Source organism: Asterias rubens, chromosome 10 (genome assembly GCF_902459465.1).
Source record: "Asterias rubens chromosome 10, eAstRub1.3, whole genome shotgun sequence".
NCBI classification, from domain to species: Eukaryota; Metazoa; Echinodermata; class Asteroidea; order Forcipulatida; family Asteriidae; genus Asterias; species Asterias rubens.
Genome location: NC_047071.1, coordinates 15,852,668 through 15,871,343, shown reverse-complemented (window position 1 = coordinate 15,871,343; position 18,676 = coordinate 15,852,668). Strand labels below are relative to the sequence as shown.

Genomic DNA, 18,676 nt, shown 5'->3' with positions numbered 1-18,676 from the left:
TCAAAGCCAATGCTTACAAAGGGTCTGTAGCTCGACAGGTTTAGTAGAAGGATGCGTCTGATGGGGACACACAAAGGAAAATAGTATTGGAAATCGATAAAAACACAAAGGAATGAATGGAATATTTAATGAGGACACGCAAGGGAAAGGGATTAAAATTGTGGGGACACACAAAGGAAAGGGATTAAGATTTTGGGGACACACAAAGGAATATTTTCCAATACTATTTTCCTTTGTGTGTCCCCATCAGACGCATCCTTCTACTTACATGTCCCTCACTGATTGGCTGAAGGGTTTGTTGGTATATATATATTTCTTTTAGCTTTTGAAACTGAATCGTTTAGTTCGAGGTGTATTCACTGATATGTTTTCATATGAAGCCATTTCGACATAAAATCGGAAGCTTTTTGGTTGGTTGATGAGCACTGAGTTTGAACATCTCTTTCTTTGATTGACTCACTTTGAATACACAACTGGCCCAAACACAACTTGAATTGGATATTGGGAGTAATAAGGCGACATGGAGAGTAAATCTTGCTTCTCATTCTGTGCAAGTTTAGTTGTTCTAGCTTTCTCAACTGGAGAAGTTTTGAGCCAGAATTCTTGCTCCTTTCAACCAACAACTGATTTTTGGGGTGCAAAATTTTGGGCTCTGCAAGGTTTCGTTCTCAATAGCACAAAGGCCGTGTCATCTGTGACATGTGTGAGAGACTGTATGATAGATCCTCGCTGTGTCTCTATCAACTACTTTGACAGCGAGAAACGGTGTGAGTTGAATTCCGCTACAAAGACCCAGTTCCCTGGAAGCTTCACTTACAACCAAGGAAGCTTCTACTATGACGAAGACAGAGGAACAACTCTCTTATCAGAGTTTGCTTCTTGTAAGGAGCTTCTGCAAGCTGCTGGAGGCAATATTTCCAGCGGAGTCTACACCATCTTTCCCAGCAGTCTGACTGAGGGCTTAGAAGTCTACTGCGACATGGAGGGAAACTACGGAGGCTGGATCGTTTTTCAGAGGCGGCAGGACGGAAGCGTGGATTTCTATCTCAATTGGGCCGACTATCAGAGAGGGTTTGGAGATTTGAAGGGCGAGTTCTGGCTGGGGAATGATAACCTGCGCGCTCTTACCGAAGCCTCTCCCCAAGGAACTTGGGAGCTCAGGATCAATATGGAAGATTGGGAAGGGGAAGCTGTTTGGGTCGATTATTCTGACTTCAAAATAACAGGTGAAAAGTATACTTTGAACGCTGCGTACAAATCAATCAGCGAAACAAAAGTTGGTGATTCCCTTCGTAGACATACTGGGAAACCCTTTTCAACCAAGGACCGTGACAATTATAACTGTGCACAGTGGAACAAAGGTGCCTGGTGGTACGACGAGTGCCATACATCAAACCTCAACGGTTACTACTACGATAACCAGCGTGTTGATTTTAACAAAGGCCTGCAATGGGAAACCTGGAAAGGAAATAACTATTCACTGAAGAAATGCAGCATGAAGATACGAGAAATTAACTAAGACTGTGACTATGTATCTTGAATAACAATAAAATCAAACTGTTTTGGTTTGAATCCTTGAGCGCTGTCAGATGTTGATATCGCTTCTGTGGATGGCTCTGCCCAGTGGAACCCTATTCAAGGTAGGATTCCTTCATATGTAAAAATCGTATATGTGAATAGTGCGGGAAATGCTTCAAGGGAACGTGAATCATGTGAACTATACTTTATGTAATATCAAAAATAAAAATAACTTGCTGACCTTTAAATCAAAATAAATCCAACGAATCTGTTAAGACCAAGTTTTAGAGAGTTTAATTAACATAATAATAATAAATTTGAGCGTATATAACGTAATAAGCTTTTGTTGTCACGCTAAAAGCTGGCTTGTGATTGCACAAATGCGCGTGTATACAGTATAGCGTTCACAACATACCCCCTTCATAATGCTTTTTGAGAGTGTGACGTCATTGTAAGGAGTCTGTTTCATTAGCAGCCACATACCTGTGGAGAAAAATTGTTCCAAAAAGAGCCAGTTCGATCAAAGACCATAGTGAACCATAGTTCGACTAACTCTGATCGAACCCGCGATAGTTGGACCAGTCTAGTCGACTATTCGCAACCTTCCACTCGAGGCTGGTCGAGGTTGGTCGCATCGTTGGTTACCAATAGCAATTTGTCCTATCATAGTGTGCTGCAGACAGAGAGGACCAGTTGTTCTTAAAATATCTGAAAAGAAGCGAGTATGGACTTTTTATGTGTTCACGGCAACGAGCTATGGTTCACGGCCATCTTTTTCACAAACGGTCGCTATGGAAAACGACTAGAGTCGTTCGCACTTTTATCGTAAGTCATAACCTGGGCCCAATTTCATGGCTCTGCTTACCATAAGCATAGAATCGACGCTTACGAAAGCAGGGAATTTTGTGCTTACGGAAAGCGTATTTCACGGGTTAGCGGCGAAATTTGGCTTCTGCGCGTGCGTACTCCGCGTTACTAGGCATTCTAAGTCCCTTACAAGGCTAGCACAGAAGTTCGGCGCTGGCATGTCAAGCGGAGAATCGTGCTCGTGAGCACAGAATTCGGTGGTAAGCAGAGCCATGAAATTGGGCCCAGTAGTCGACGATTGTACCCTGATCGAACTTGCTCACAGATGTTGGTTAGCTGGTACCACATCATTGGCTGATATCCAGACTCACAATAACAATCTAGTATCGTGTACAATGAAACAAAACGCCCAGATCGCCAACAATGCGTATGGGTGTTGCCTTATTAGTTGATGCATTTAACTATTGTGTTGTAAGTACAGTTCAGAATTTTCTGCGTTTTAGGCAGCCTTAGGGCTTATTGATTTTTAATAGCATGAGGTTTCATTGCGTTCGTCCTCGTTATTTTCTGATAGAAAACAATCATCCAAAGAAAGTTATTGTAGACAGTTTTTCCTTGTTAACCAATGACCAGAATAGTTCACGACACCCCTATGGCAAAAGTGGATCATCCTCCAATTGTTATTGCTCATTGCGCCATTTTGGACTGAAGCTCTTGAGTCTAGTTACCATTAGCAACCAGATGCGTGGTTTGGTCATAATATCATTGAGCAAAGTGAAATTGGATTTTCTCTTTACAAAAAATTATTGCGCATTTTTTTAGAATGAGAGTTTAAAAAAGAGGTTTCACACAATTTATGAAATCATCATCCACAGCTATGTGCCTCAAGGTGCACAGGTTAGGCTCACTGGTTAATTGCGATAAGGAACCTTTTTGGGCTCCTTTGTTTCATTACCAAGAAAAAACCAAAAATGTTCAATACTAAGTTTTGGATGATCATACGAATTTCAAAACACAATGACATGTACTTGGGAATGAGGTATTTGTATCGATACTACTGTGAATAGATTATGTTTAGCTTTAGGACTCTTTGTGAAGTTGATACCTTAATATAGTACCAAAGTTTAGAATTTAGTTTTGTCCTCGATCATTTCGAAATTTAAAACAAATATTATTCTTCATACTTTGTGGTGTGTTTTTTGTGGGTTTGTGTTGGCCGGGTTTTGTTGGTTGTTTTGCTTTTAAAAAAAAATAATAATAATAACAAATAAAAAAAGTATAGAAATGAAGAAAAAAATAATAATAATAATATTATAATACTACAATTGATTTGATAATGTCATTAGGCCTACTTATAATGTTAATGTTCCAACTCATGTGTAAGTGAGTTTACTAAGGCAATTAATTGCGAACAACAGATAATAATAGAGTAAATTTCTATTATAGTCTTTCTATAAAACAATCACTGTGTAATTAATTTATAAATTAGTTTGAAACAGTGTTGATTTACATGCAAATATCACGACATTTGGGGGCTTGAAATAGTCGCTTTCCTCCCCGCCCTGCCCCTATCGCGGCGGCGGTGCAAGGTTTTCACGTTGCAATTTTGGCCCTTTTCGAATCGACGGCTTCGGCTTTGGATGATCGGCTTCAGGCGCGGGGCCAAGCTAGCCAGAGCCGAAGCTGGAGCCGAAGCCGCGGTTTCGAACCTTATTTGAAATGATCCGATTCCCATCTCGTTACTACAAAGACGCAACGAAAATCTATGCGTGGAACCAGACTATACTTAATACACTCGCGGTTTTAAATTCCCCCATCCAACACACACTGCGCGTATAGCTCTGAGGCTCTTGGCGTTGTCCAATGCTGTTCCTGCGTTATAATACTACGGAGAACATCCAATGATTAAATACAACACATCATGAAAAATAGCGGCAAAGCGGTTTGTTGGAATTTTGTGCCACTTTTTATGACGACAGACTGTTGTTTGATTATTTGCCCTCAATGGTTTTGATTTTTTCAATAACTGATGTGTATGTAATTTTGATCAGCCTTTTTTGTTATGTGTTTGCTTTGTAATAAAGATTATATATTTTGCGTTCTTGTGATGTGTGGCAATTTTAAAGAGAGGTGCCTAGAAAAGTATCTGCTAAGTGCAGGTGAATCTTGGGTTTTTTTTATTAAAAAGGAAAGAAAAATGGAGAAAAAATCGAGTTGTAGGCCTACTGTTTTAAAGTGACGCGTCTTTTATGTAAATTCATTACAGATATCACAATTATTGATTTGATGGTGACATTATTGTTAAATTACATTAAATATTCCCAGCCATGTGTGGGCCTAAGTGAGTTTACTAAGGCTTTTACGAACAACAGATAATACGAGACAGACTTTCTAAAGTCTTTCTTTAAAAACATTCACTTGGTAATTAATTTATAAATAAGTTTGAAGTAACGTTGGTTTACATCGAAATATCACGACATTACAGGGGCCGGAAATAGTTTTTTTAGGGCTGCCAAGAATAATATCTGCTCAGCGCAGAATAAATGCTACTGGCTAAAATGCCGCGTGATACCTATTAGCAGAATGTCAGATTTCTCGCTAATTTGAAGTATACTTGGCATGGATTTCCGTTGACTGCATCTATTGTAATTTTGGCCCAAGTTGTTCGGTAGTAAATTGTTTACTGCTTATTGATTTAGATGTTACAGTCGCACGGTATAGTCAAATACACATGATTGCAAAGCTTTCTTATTGTGATGTACATACTAGAACCATTTTTGTGAACAAGATATCTCCCTCTGAATTGAAGTTAACTATTCGTGAGACTGTTTCTAAAACCTTACAAAACCAACAGCTGGTTCACTCTAAAAACTCCAGGTTCAGAGTGTTTTTAAACCAGTATCCAGGTCAGCCAGTGTGGCCATTGCCTGTGACCCGAACTTCCGGTCAGTTCTGACCCGGAAGTTTTTAGTATTGTATACGGTGACGTCATTTTTATTCTCATGTAAATTATTGCTAAAATCACATGTAATACTCGTTTTGTGTTTTGATGATGTAATCACCATTGTGAAAATGTGGTAAACGTGCTCTCAGGCACAACCCTTGACGTTACATTATAAACAACAGATAAATGTTTATGGGGGACATTTTCCGCATATTTTTCTATTATCTCTTGACCAGAAATTAATACTTTTGATTGAAACTGAATTAATATGAATTACTATAACAATACATAATGCTTTCAGTTGTTCATAATTGATACCAAGGCTTGTGGCTCCGCACATTATAAATGTTAAAGTAAAATTATGTACTTTTGTTGCATTTAGGCCTAATCCAAAATGGCGGCTATGTTGCTAAGGAAGTCTTATACTTCAACGCATAATGGCTGAGCGATCCAGCCGTAGCCGAAGCCGTCGCCGCAAGTTTGGACTCGGCCCTCAATTCGTGTCTTAGATAAAAATGCATTGATGTTGAACATGTAAACTAGCTGGTAGTATAATAATGATATGTGAACGTGTATACTCGGTAGTGTTCTTTTTAAACTAAAAACAACAAAATGAAAGAAAGATAGATAAGAAAACTGTCCTCGCAGCACAAAGTCTGAATTACAACAATTTTACTTTAATTTACAAAAAAAAAAAAGTGGAATATTAAAGCCACTCCCCTAAATTAAAAATGTTGCACATTGAAATTTAATTAATTTGACTCAAATATGGTGTGGCAATAAAACAAAAATCAGACAAGAATGGAAATGTTATAATCAAGAAAAACACGCCCAATAACAATCTGAACAACAATGGGATAACAGCAGACCATTGTGTGCCCTGAGGAGAAAACAAAACAAAAGTACGAAAACCACCTCGGTTAATTTGTTCAAGTTTATTATATAGGGGTTTGGAGTTGCTGACAGTGTTTAGGAAGTTTGTTTATAATTTCAATTGGATTAACAATGTTTTAAACCTCGCACTTTTAAAAGGTAAAAACAGCACTCCATGGTATACAGATGTGTAGAAAAGTAAAGTTCATGAATGTTTAAAATTCGAAATCAAGAAAAACTTACTCCGTCTCTCTAAAAACTCAGGGTCAGATATCCGGGTCAAAAGTAGTGACCCTTTCTGGGTCAGTATGACCGGAGTATGTGTCAATATTATCAAATCTTTCAAACTGACGCAGAATTCGAGTCCACTTTTTTAAAACCAGTTTCCGGGGTCAGCGAATGGGTCATGCCCTGTGACCCGGACTTCCGGTTAATTCTGACCTGGGAATTTTTAGTAAGTTATAAATTCCACTGGTTTTACAGTGACGACGTGATTTTGTTCTCATGTAAATTTATTGCTAAAATCACATGTAGATTTCGTTTATTGTTTTGATGATGTAATCACAATACACAATGTGAAAAGGTAGTTGACATGCTCAGGCACAACCCGTCACGTTACATTATGAACAACAGATAAATAATTAGCAAAAGGAGTAAATTTGTCACAATTTGTGTATTTTTTAACGAAAAATTTACGCTTTTGAATTATACTGAATCTTTGAAACACCATGTTATTACACTATGGCTTTAGTTGTTCATAATTAATATCAAGGCTTGTGGCTCCGCACATTATGCATGTAAACAGTGGGTTGTAATTATGTACTTTATAGAATTTGCATTAGGCTTTATTGTATAAACTGGCGGCTACAGCTTTAGCTACGAATTTTGCTAAGGATATTGTAAAGGATATCCTTCACTTCAACGCATAATGGCTTGGCGAACCAGCCGTAGCCGTAAGTCGTAGCCGAAGCCGTATCCGCAAGTTAGGACACGGGCTGATCAATGTGTTTTATTAGAGAATGCATACGCTGTTGAACAACAAAGGTTGTATAAGGAAATATTTTGGTGTGTGCACGTACTGTGTTATTTTAAAGTTGAAAAAATTGGTTGCCCTGATACACCACAAATTGTACAAACAACAACAGCAGCAGCAGCAGCAGCAGCAGCAGCAGCAGCAGCAGCATCACCAACATCAACAACAGAAAATAATTAAAAAAGAGGAAAACAAAACCAGGATTACTCAACAGTTTCGTGACCGTCTGGATCACACTTTGTGACGCACTTTGTTCTAGGAGTTTTGCTTTCTTTTATTTGGCAAACAACTTAATCACAAGTTAATTTGTGTTGGTTTAATCCTGCAAATATTAAAAACAAACATAATACTGTTGAATACGGAATATCACTAAATAAATAGCAAATTGCTTACAGTATGAATAATTTACATGTGCGGTTAATTTATATCGAAAATCGTAATGACATGATCATTTCGTTTCAAAAACATAAATTTCCTTGGAATTATTAAAAAATAAATGCGTCAGTAGATCAGGAAACCTAAACATCTGTGTATCCTTTGTTTTCTTTATTCCACAAGACTGTATATATGGCATAATGCCCATTCTGACTGTGTGCCAAATTCCACGCCTGTAAGTTTATCGCACGATTCCCTCATCCCTTTCTGTTCCACTACTGGACCCAATTTCATGGAGCTGCTTATAAAAGCACAACAGGAAGCTATAAGCACAACGTAATTATGCTTACCAGAATTTGGTTACAGCAGCCAAACAGCCATGTCACGTGTACAATCTGCGACTGGTATCCAACTTTATCTGCTAAGCAGAAATTTGTTATTTCGTGCTGAAGCAGCAGGGCTTAATTTTATAAAGCTAATTAGCAGAAAAAACCGCTTAGCATTTCTTCGCAGCCCCAAAAATTATTGGGGCACCAGTTGCAACAATGTAAAAATGTTGGCTGGTAACCAGTTTATGCTTAGCAAGAATGATGTTGTGCTTAGGACGTTTACTTTACAGGCTTTTTGAAATTGGGCCCAGCCGCTTCCGAATTTGTGGCTGTGACTCTGGCTAAATCACCACGTTATGCGTTGAGTATAGGCTGACCTTAGCAACAGCCACATCCGCCATTGAGTCAGGGCTTTTACTTTTGACGTTTGATTTTATTCAAACTGGGGTTCAAATAAAGCAGCTTCATAATGTGCGCAGAGTGATGATGAGCCAAAGCCTGAATCCTGGTTGATGAGGCCATTAGTTCGAAAAGACAATAATCTCGTTTTATAGACGTTGGCGGCAGTATTTGGTGTTTAAAGACACTGGACAGTGGGCACTATTGTCAAAGACCAGTCTACTCACTTGGTGTATCTCAACATTATTATGCATAAAATATCAAACCTGTGAAAATTTGAGCTCAATTGGTCGTCGAAGTTGCGAGATAATATCAAAAGAAAAAAGTACCCTTGTCACACGAAGTTATGTGCTTTCAGATGCTTGATTTTGAGACCTCAAAATCTAACTCTGAGGTCTCGAAATCAAATTCGTGGAAAATTACTTCTTTTCCGAAAACTACGTTACTGCAGAGGGAGCCGTTTCTCACAATGTTTATACTATCAACAGCTCTCCATTATTCGTTACCAAATAATTGTTTATGCCAACAATTATTTTGAGTAATTATCAATAGTGTCCACTGCCTTTAATAGAGACACATTTACTAGCTCTCACTTCACGTAGGCCTATCTTGACTCGTTGTCATAGGGTGGGGGTTCGAATCCAATCATGACCTGAGTGTTCTTGTATACTGGTACTCTAGTGCTTCTAATGGGAACAAACCTGCAGCAGCAGAGATGGGTCTTGTGACTGCTGACTTAGCTTGGTGCGTTCAGGTTGGTTTGCAAAGAATGAAATAAATGGGCCATTTACCGGGGGGAAATAATCATCATGTGCACCGAGCGTAAAATGGGTTGGTTACCAACGCGCCATGAAACGATACCAAGTGAAATTAGTTTTATTATAAGGAACAAAGCTGTCATGGGATTTTAACAATGGCAACTTAATTACAATAATCTCAAAGCCAATGCTTACAAAGGGTCTGTAGCTCGACAGGTTTAATTGGCCGAGTTTAATTGGTTTCTAATTTTATCAGCTTTGGGGTTTTTTGCAGCTTCATTACAAAGCTTAGAAGCCTGCGTGCCGTGGACGAAACGTGTCGGTCATTTTAACCGCTCTTCGTATTCACACGGTAGTGGATGGTATAATAAGCAGTTTACAATACATCTCCCTATAATACGCAAAGGAACTTAAATCCAAACACTATTTGAATTGGACGAAAGACGAGATGGATAGCAAAGCTTTGTTCTCATTCTGTGTAGTGTTTATTACTTTATCCAATCAGAATTCTTGCTCCTTTCAACCAACAACTGATTTTTTTGGTGCAAAATATCGGGCTCTGCAAGGTTTCGTTCTCAGCAGCACAAAGGCCGTGTCATCTGTGACATGTGTGAGAGACTGTATGATAGATCCTCGCTGTGTCTCTATCAACTATTTTGACAGCGAGAAACGGTGTGAGTTGAATTCTGCTACAAAGACCCAGTTCCCTGGAAGCTTCACTTACAACCAACGAAGCTTCTACTATGACGAAGACAGAGGAACAACTCTCTTATCAGAGTTTGCTTCTTGTAAGGAGCTACTGCAAGCTGCTGGAGGCAATATTTCCAGCGGAGTCTACACCATCTTTCCCAGCAGTCTGACTGAGGGCTTAGAAGTCTACTGCGACATGGAGGGAAACGACGGGGGCTGGATCGTGTTTCAGAGGCGGCAGGACGGAAGCGTGGATTTCTATCTTAATTGGGCCGACTATCAGAGAGGGTTTGGAGACCTGAAGGGTGAGTTCTGGCTGGGGAATGATAACCTGCGCGCTTTGACCGAAGCCTCTTCTCAAGGAACATGGGAGCTCAGGATCAAAATTGAAGATTGAGAAGGGGAAGCTGTTTGGGTCGATTATTCTGACTTCAAAATAACAGGTGAAAAGTATACCCTGAACGCAGCGTACAAATCAATCAGTGAAACAACAGTTGGTGACTCCCTTCTCGTACATTTCGGGAAACCTTTTTCAACAAAGGACCGTGACAATGATAACGGTGAAGACGTAAACTGTGCACAGAAGTACGTAGGCGCCTGGTGGTACTACCGCTGTCATGCATCAAACCTCAACGGGGAGTACTACAATAATCAGAATGTTAAAAACAACCAAGGACTGCAATGGGAAACATGGAAAGGAAATTACTATTCATTGAAGAAATGCAGCATGAAGCTACGAGAAATTAACTAAAATATAAAACTGCGATTATGTATCGTAATAACAACAAAATCAGAACTGTGTTGGTTTGAATCCTTGAGCGCTCTCAGGTGTTGATATCGCTTCTGTGAATGGGTCTGCCCAACTGAAATAATATTTAAGGTAGGACTCCTTCATTGGTAAAAAAAAAACCGTAGCTCTGAATAGTGTGGGAATACTTCAGGGGAACGTGGGTTGTTGCTCACAAAAATAATTGTTTTTACGGAGTTTTACAAGTGAAATATTATTTAGATATATACAACTTATTAAGCTTTTCTTGTAAAAGTTTAAAGTTAAAGGGGCTGCGCCGTCCTGATAAAAGCAGGCTTTGGGTTGCACATAATGTGCGCGCTAATACAGTATTCAGAGTTCGTACCCCTTCATAATGTTTTTGAGAGTGTGACGTCATTGTAAGGATTCTATTCCATTAGCAATCACAAATCTGTGGAGAAAAATTATTCCACAATATTTTTTGTTGCCTAGCTGGTATCTTTAGCTTTAGCTGGTATCCAGACTCACATAAAACATCTTGTATCGTGTACAATGAAACAAAACACACACATATCACCCACAACGCGTATGGGTGTTGCATAATTAGTTGATGCATTTAATTATAGTGTTGTAAGTACAGTTCAGAATTGTCTGCGTTTAAGGCGGCCTTAGGGCTTATTGATTTTTAATAGCATGAGGTTTCATTGCGTTCGTCCTCGTTATTTTCTTATAGAAAACAATCATCCAAAGAAAGTTATTGTAGACAGTTTTTCCTTGTTAACCAATGACCAGAATAGTTCACGACACCCCTATGGCAAAAGTGGATCATCCTCCAATTGTTATTGCTCATTGCGCCATTTTGGACTGAAGCTCTTGAGTCTAGCTACCATTAGCAACCAGATGCGTGGTTTGGTCATAATATCATTGAGCAAAGTGAAATTGGATTTTCTCTATACAAAAAGTTATTGCGCATTTTTTTTAGAATGAGAGTTTAAAAAAGAGGTTTCACACAATTTATGAAATCATCATCCACAGCTATGTGCCTCAAGGTGCACAGGTTAGGCTCACTGGTTACATTGCAATAAGGAACCTTGTTGGGTTCCTTTGTTTCATTACCAAGAAAAAACCCAAAAATGTTCAATATTAAGTTTTGGATGAGCATACGAATTTCAAAACACAATGACATGTACTTGGGAATGAGGTATTTGTATCGATACTACTGTGAATAGATTATGTTTAGCCTTAGGACTCTTTGTGAAGTTGATACCTTAATAGTACCAAAGTTTAGAATTTAGTTTTGTCTTCGATCTTTTCGAAATTTAAAACAAATATTATTCTTCATACTTTGTGGTGTGTTTTTTGTGGGTTTGTGTTGGCCGGGTTTTGTTGGTTGTTTTGCTTTTTACAAAACAAAAAAAAGAAAAAAACTAAAATAATAATATTATAATACTACAATTGATTTGATAATGTCATTAGGCCTACTTATAATGTAAATGTTCCCAGCCATGTGTAAGTGAGTTTACCAAGGCAATTAATTGCGAACAACAGATAATAATAGAGTAAAGTTCTATTATTGTCTTTCTATAAAACAACTACTGTGTAATTAATTTATAAATTAGTTTGAAATAGTGTTGATTTACATGCAAATATCACGACATTTGGGGGCTTGAAATAGTCGCTTTCCTCCCCGCCCCGCCCCTATCGCGGCGGTGCAAGGTTTTCACGTTGCAATTTTGACCCTTTCGAATCGACGGCTTCGGCTTTGGATTCGGCTTCAGGCGCGGGGCCAAGCTAGCCAGAGCCGAAGCTGGAGCCGAAGCCGCGGTTTCGAACCTTATTTGAAATGATCTGATTCCCATCTCGTTACTACAAAGACGCAACGAAAATCTATGCGTGGAACCAGACTATACTTAATACACTCGCGGTTTTAAATTCCCCCATCAACACACACTGCGCGTATAGCTCTATGGCTCTTGGCGTTGTCCAATGCTGTTCCTGCGTTATAATATTACGGAGGAACATCCAATGATTAAATACAACACATCATGAAAAAATAGCGGCAAAGCGGTTTGTTGCAATTTTGTGCCACTTTTTATGACGACAGACTTTTGTTTGATTATTTTGTCCTTAATGGTTTTGATTTTTTCAATAACTGATGTGTATGTAATTTTGATCAGCCTTTTTTGTTATGTGTTTGCTTTGTAATAAAGATTATATATTTTGCGTTCTTGTGATGTGTGGCAATTTTAAAGAGAGGTAAGTGCAGGTGAATCTTGGTTTTTTTTTATTAAAAAGGAAAGAAAAATGGAGAAAAAAAATCGAGTTGTAGGCCTACTGTTTTAAAGTGACGCGTCTTTTATGTAAATTCATTACAGATATCATAATTATTGATTTGATGGTGACATTATTGTTAAATTACATTAAATGTTCCCAGCCATGTGTGGGCCTAAGTGAGTTTACTAAGGCTTTTACGAACAACAGATAATACGAGACAGACTTTCTAAAGTCTTTCTTTAAAAACAATCACTTGGTAATTAATTTATAGATAAGTTTAAAGTAACGTTGGTTTACATCGAAATATCACGACATTATAGGGGCCGGAAATAGTCTTTTTTATAGGGCTGCCAAGAATAATATCTGCTCAGCGCAGAATAAATGCTACTGGCTAAAATGCCGCGTGATACCTATTAGCATAACGTCAGATTTCTCGCTAATTTGAAGTATACTTGGCATGGATTTCCGTTAACTGCATCTCTTGTAATTTTGGCCCAAGTTGTTCGGTAGTAAATTGTTTACTGCTTATTGATTTAGATGTTACAGTCGCACGGTATAGTCATATACACATGATTGGAAAGCTTTCTTATTGTGATGTACATACTTGAACCATTTTTGTGAACAAGATATCTCCCTCTGAATTGAAGTTAACTATTCGTGAGACTGTTTCTAAAACCTTACAAAACCAACAGCTGGTTCACTCTAAAAACTCCAGGTTCAGAGTGTTTTTAAACCAGTATCTAGGTCAGCCAGTGTGGCCATTGCCTGTGACCCGAACTTTCGGTCAGTTCTGACCCGGAAGTTTTAAGTATTGTATACGGTGACGTCATTTTTATTCTCATGTAAATTATTGCTAAAATCATATGTAATACTCGTTTTGTGTTTTGATGATGTAATCACCATTGTGAAAATGTGGTAAACGTGCTCTCAGGCACAACCCTTGACGTTACATTATAAACAACAGATAAATATTTATGGAGGACATTTTCCGCATATTTTTCTATTATCTCTTGACCAGAAATTAATACTTTTGATTGAAACTGAATTCATATGAATTAATAACAATACATTATGCTTTCAGTTGTTCATAATTGATATCAAGGCTTGTGGCTCCGCACATTATGAATGTTTAAATGAAATTATTTACTTTTGTTGCATTTAGGCCTAATCCAAAATGGCGGCTATGTTGCTAAGGAAGTCCTATACTTCAACGCATAATAGCTGAGCGATCCAACCGTAACCGAAGCCGTCGCCGCAAGTTTGGACTCGGCCCTCAATTCGTATCTTAGATAAAAATGCATTGATGTTGAACATGTAAACGAGCTGGTAATAATGATGTGTGAACGTACTCGGTAGTGTTATTTTTAAACTAAAAACAACAAACTGAAAGATAGATAGATACAAATGGTTTATTAAAAAAACTGTCCTCGCAGCACAAGGGCTGATTTACAACAAGTTTGCATTTCATTTACAACACAAAAATTGTTGTAACAAAATAGTAAAAAGTTACTCCCCCAAATTTTAAAATGTTGCACATTGAAATTAAATTAATTTGACTTAAATTTGGTTTGGCAATAAAAAAAATCATCAGACAAGAATGGAAAATTGTATAATCAAGTAAACCAAGCGAAAGACCAATAATAAAACAATCTGAACAACAATGAGATTAAAGCAGACCATTGTCATGATTTTTGTCTGTAAAATTGTGTACATGCCTTTTGAAAATTCTTAAATTTAAATCACATTTTTGTTTATTGATTTGTTTTATGTTGCAGTCTTTGTACATGTTTGTTTTTGTTATACTTACGTTTCGTTTAATGTTAAGCGTTTGTTTATGTGTCCACATTATTCCTTAAATGAATTCCTAGATGTCAGAAGCACGTCAAGCTAACTACTGATAAAAATATAAACAAAGTGATAAAACAATCACATACAAAAAAACCGCTGAAACCAAACTTTTTTTTTTACAATAATTAATAAGCACTCATGTGAATGATGATGATTAAGTTTCAACTGAGTTAAATCGGACGCAAGTTAGTGATGTATCTGGTGTTAGCAAAAAACAACAAACAGTGTCTTTCATTCGTAATGAAGACGAAGTCATTAATTTTTTACCACAGAAAATAACTGTATGTAATAAAAAGGTTGTCTTCTTATAATATCGACAAGCATTCAACAGTCGGTTCCATTCAACATTGGAAGCTACGGTCTTGTTGTGCACAGCATAGACTCTTTTCGTTTAAGGGCCTGGACAAATTTAATCCTTTAGCAAATAGTGGGGGAACACTAATCGATTCGTCAACAATAGGGGTACATGACCCAGCGGGCAAAATTTGTTGTAGATCCAATGTTGCAGGTATAGACATGTGGCAACTCTACCGATTGTGTACATGTATAAATCATGGAATAATGTCCGGATGCGGTTTTTCGGTCGAAAAGAAGCATACATTTTTCTATTATCAGTTTGTGTAAGAAGTATCGGGAGAAACAATGACATAATATTATTAGAGATCGAGATCGATGCCGTCGTTGTAAACATGGAGCTACGGTAACGTGTTGGTTTTTCATGCGCACCATCTGAATTTGGTGAGTTTATTTTATATGCTACTCGTAATGATGTGTAACTAAACAGTCTTGAGATGGACTGTGTAGACAGTTAAGCTCGTTTAATAACTTTAAAAGAAACGTTCGTGTATAGTATCGTATACCGAATTTTTGTCTCAATAAGTTGAGAACTGAAATTTGTTTTCCTCACTTGATAAAAGTAACATCCAAATATTTGACTGTACGCGTTACATGTAACCCCAAGTTAAGGGGGTCGTTATCATTACAATGATAACTTGTTTTATAAACACTAAAATAATACGAAACTAAGCTCACTTCATATTCGACTTGCAATTGCATGGTGGTTTTAAACACTAAAAGTTACTCTTTGTTCAATATTGATGGTCCGTTACTGGGGAAGATAAATGTATTAATAGCGGCATGTAAACTTTCCTGGTTTTGCTGACTCTGCAACGCAACACATGTATTGATTTAGTCATGGGAGGCAACACTGAACGATAATAACTTCCGTTAGCCATGGTAGCGCACAATTTTTCTCGCAATATCTAAAAAAATATGTTTGTTTGTAAAATGGCTCAAGACGTTTGACACTCTTAACCCTCTAGTCCCTGCACCGCCCGAGTTTCTGAAAACCAATTTTTCAAGATTCTTGCAGTAAACAACTGGAATCGTAGTTCAATTTTTAAAAGATAGCTTAATATTTATGCACAATTTTTTACCCTTTCGGTAATGTTTGTATGAAAGTACAAGCTCCCATTGGGAACATATCGGCTCTCGAATATTTTTTTGTAAGGATAAAATGGACACAATAGCTTTTCAAGGCTTTTATCTGACTCAATGCTCAAACTAATTAAATGCGAAGGCGTTAGTTTTCGACAATATCATTATTAATAATGAATAAATACAGTTTCCTTTGTGTTTACTAAAGTGGTATGAGCTAAATTATTTCATCGATATTGTCAAAAGTACAAGCTCCCATTTGGAACAATAATCGGCTCTCGAATATTTTTTTGTAAGGATAAAATGGACACAATAGCTTTTCAAGGCTTTTATCTGACTCAATGCTCAAACTAATTAAATGCGAAGGCGTTAGTTTTCGACAATATCAATATTAATAATGTCTGAATAAATACAGTTTCATTTGTGTTTACTAAATTGGTATGAGCTAAATTATTTCATCGATATTGTGTGTCCTCATTCCTTTGTGTTTTTATCGAGTTCCAATACTATTTTCCTTTGTGTGTCCCCATCAGACGCATCCTTCTACTTACATGTCCCTCACTGATTGGCTAAAGGGTTTGTTGGTATATATATATTTCTTTTAGCTTTTGAAACTGAATCGTTTAGTTCGAGGTGTATTCACTGATATGTATTCATATGAAGCCATTTCGACATAAAATCGGAAGCTTTTTGGTTGGTTGATGAGCACTGAGTTTGAACAGCTCTTTCTTTGATTGACTCACTTTGAATACACAACTGGCCCAAACACAACTTGAATTGGATATTGGGAGTAATACGGCGACATGGAGAGTAAATCTTGCTTCTCATTCTGTGCAAGTTTAGTTGTTCTAGCTTTCTCAACTGTAGAAGTTTTGAGCCAGAATTCTTGCTCCTTTCTACCAGCAACTGATTTTTGGGGTGCAAAATTTTGGGCTCTGCAAGGTTTCGTTCTCAACAGCACAAAGGCCGTGTCATCTGTGACATGTGTGAGAGACTGTATGATAGATCCTCGCTGTGTCTCTATCAACTTCTTTGACAGCGAGAAACGGTGTGAGTTGAATTCCGCTACAAAGACCCAGTTCCCTGGAAACTTCACTTACAACCAAGGAAGCTTCTACTATGACGAAGACAGAGGAACAACTCTCTTATCAGAGTTTGCTTCTTGTAAGGAGTTTCTGCAAGCTGCTGGAGGCAATATTTCCAGCGGTGTCTACACCATCTTTCCCAGCAGTCTGACTGAGGGCTTAGAAGTCTACTGCGACATGGAGGGAAACGACGGAGGCTGGATCGTGTTTCAGAGGCGGCAGGACGGAAGCGTGAATTTCTATCTCAATTGGGCCGACTATCAGAGAGGGTTTGGAGACCTGAAGGGCGAGTTCTGGCTGGGGAATGATAACCTGCGCGCTCTGACCGAAGCCTCTCCTCAAGGAACATGGGAGCTCAGGATCAAAATTGAAGATTGGGAAGGGGAAGCTGTTGTGGTCGATTATTCTGACTTCAAAATAACAGGTGAAGAGTATACCCTAAACGCCGCGTACAAATCAATCAGTGAAACAACAGTTGGTGACTCCCTTCTCGTACATTTCGGGAAACCTTTTTCAACAAAGGACCGTGACAATGATAACAGTGAAGACGTAAACTGTGCACAGAAGTACGTAGGCGCCTGGTGGTACGACCGCTGTCATAAATCAAACCTCAACGGTAAGTACTACAATAATTCCACTGTTGGGTCCAACCAAGGCTTGCAATGGGAAACATGGAAAGGAAATTACTATTCACTGAAGAAATGCAGCATGAAGCTACGAGAAATTAACTAAAATATAAAACTGCGAGTATGTATCGTAATAACAACAAAATCAGAAGTGTGTTGGTTTGAATCCTTGAGCGCTCTCAGGTGTTGATATCGCTTCTGTGGACGGGTCTGCCCAACTGAAACAATATTTAAGGTAGGACTCCTTCATTGGTAAAAAAAAAACCGTAGCTCTGAATAGTGTGGGAATACTTCAGGGGAACGTGGGTTGTTGCTCACAAAATCAATTGTTTTTACGGAGTTTTACAAGTGAAATATTATTTAGATATATACAACTTATTAAGCTTTTCTTGTAAAATTTTTAAGTTAAAGGGGCTGCGCCGTCCTGATAAAAGCAGGCTTTGGGTTGCACATAATGTGCGCGCTAATACAGTATTCAGAGTTCGTACCCCTTCATAATGTTTTTGAGAGTGTGACGTCATTGTAAGGATTCTATTCCATTAGCAACAACAAACCTGTGGGAAAAAAATTATTCCACAATATTTGTTGTTGCTTAGCTGGTATCTTTAGCTTTAGCTGGTATCCAGACTCACATAAAACATCTTGTATCGTGTACAATGAAACAAAACACACATATCACCCACAATGCGTATGGGTGTTGCATTATTAGTTGATGCATTTAATTATAGTGTTGTATATAAGTACAGTTCAGAATTGTCTGCGTTTAAGGCGGCCTTAGGGCTTATTGATTTTTAATAGCATGAGGTTTCATTGCGTTCGTCCTCGTTATTTTCTTATAGAAAGCAATCATCCAAAGAAAGTTATTGTAGACAGTTTTTCCTTGTTAACCAATGACCAGAATAGTTCACGACACCCCTATGGCAAAAGTGGAT

The 18,676-nt window shown here is 38.0% G+C and overlaps 1 protein-coding gene across 1 annotated transcript; it reads left to right on the top strand.

The window, feature by feature from the left end:
- The first annotated feature begins 520 nt into the window (after nt 1–520).
- On the top strand, nt 521–17,850 carry LOC117295697. Its single transcript, XM_033778407.1, has 4 exons — nt 521–1,371; nt 8,960–9,032; nt 9,542–10,098; nt 16,992–17,850. The coding sequence occupies exons 1-4, from the start codon at nt 521–523 to the stop codon at nt 17,848–17,850; spliced, it is 2,340 nt and encodes a 779-aa protein (XP_033634298.1).
- Nucleotides 17,851–18,676: the final 826 nt, after the last annotated feature.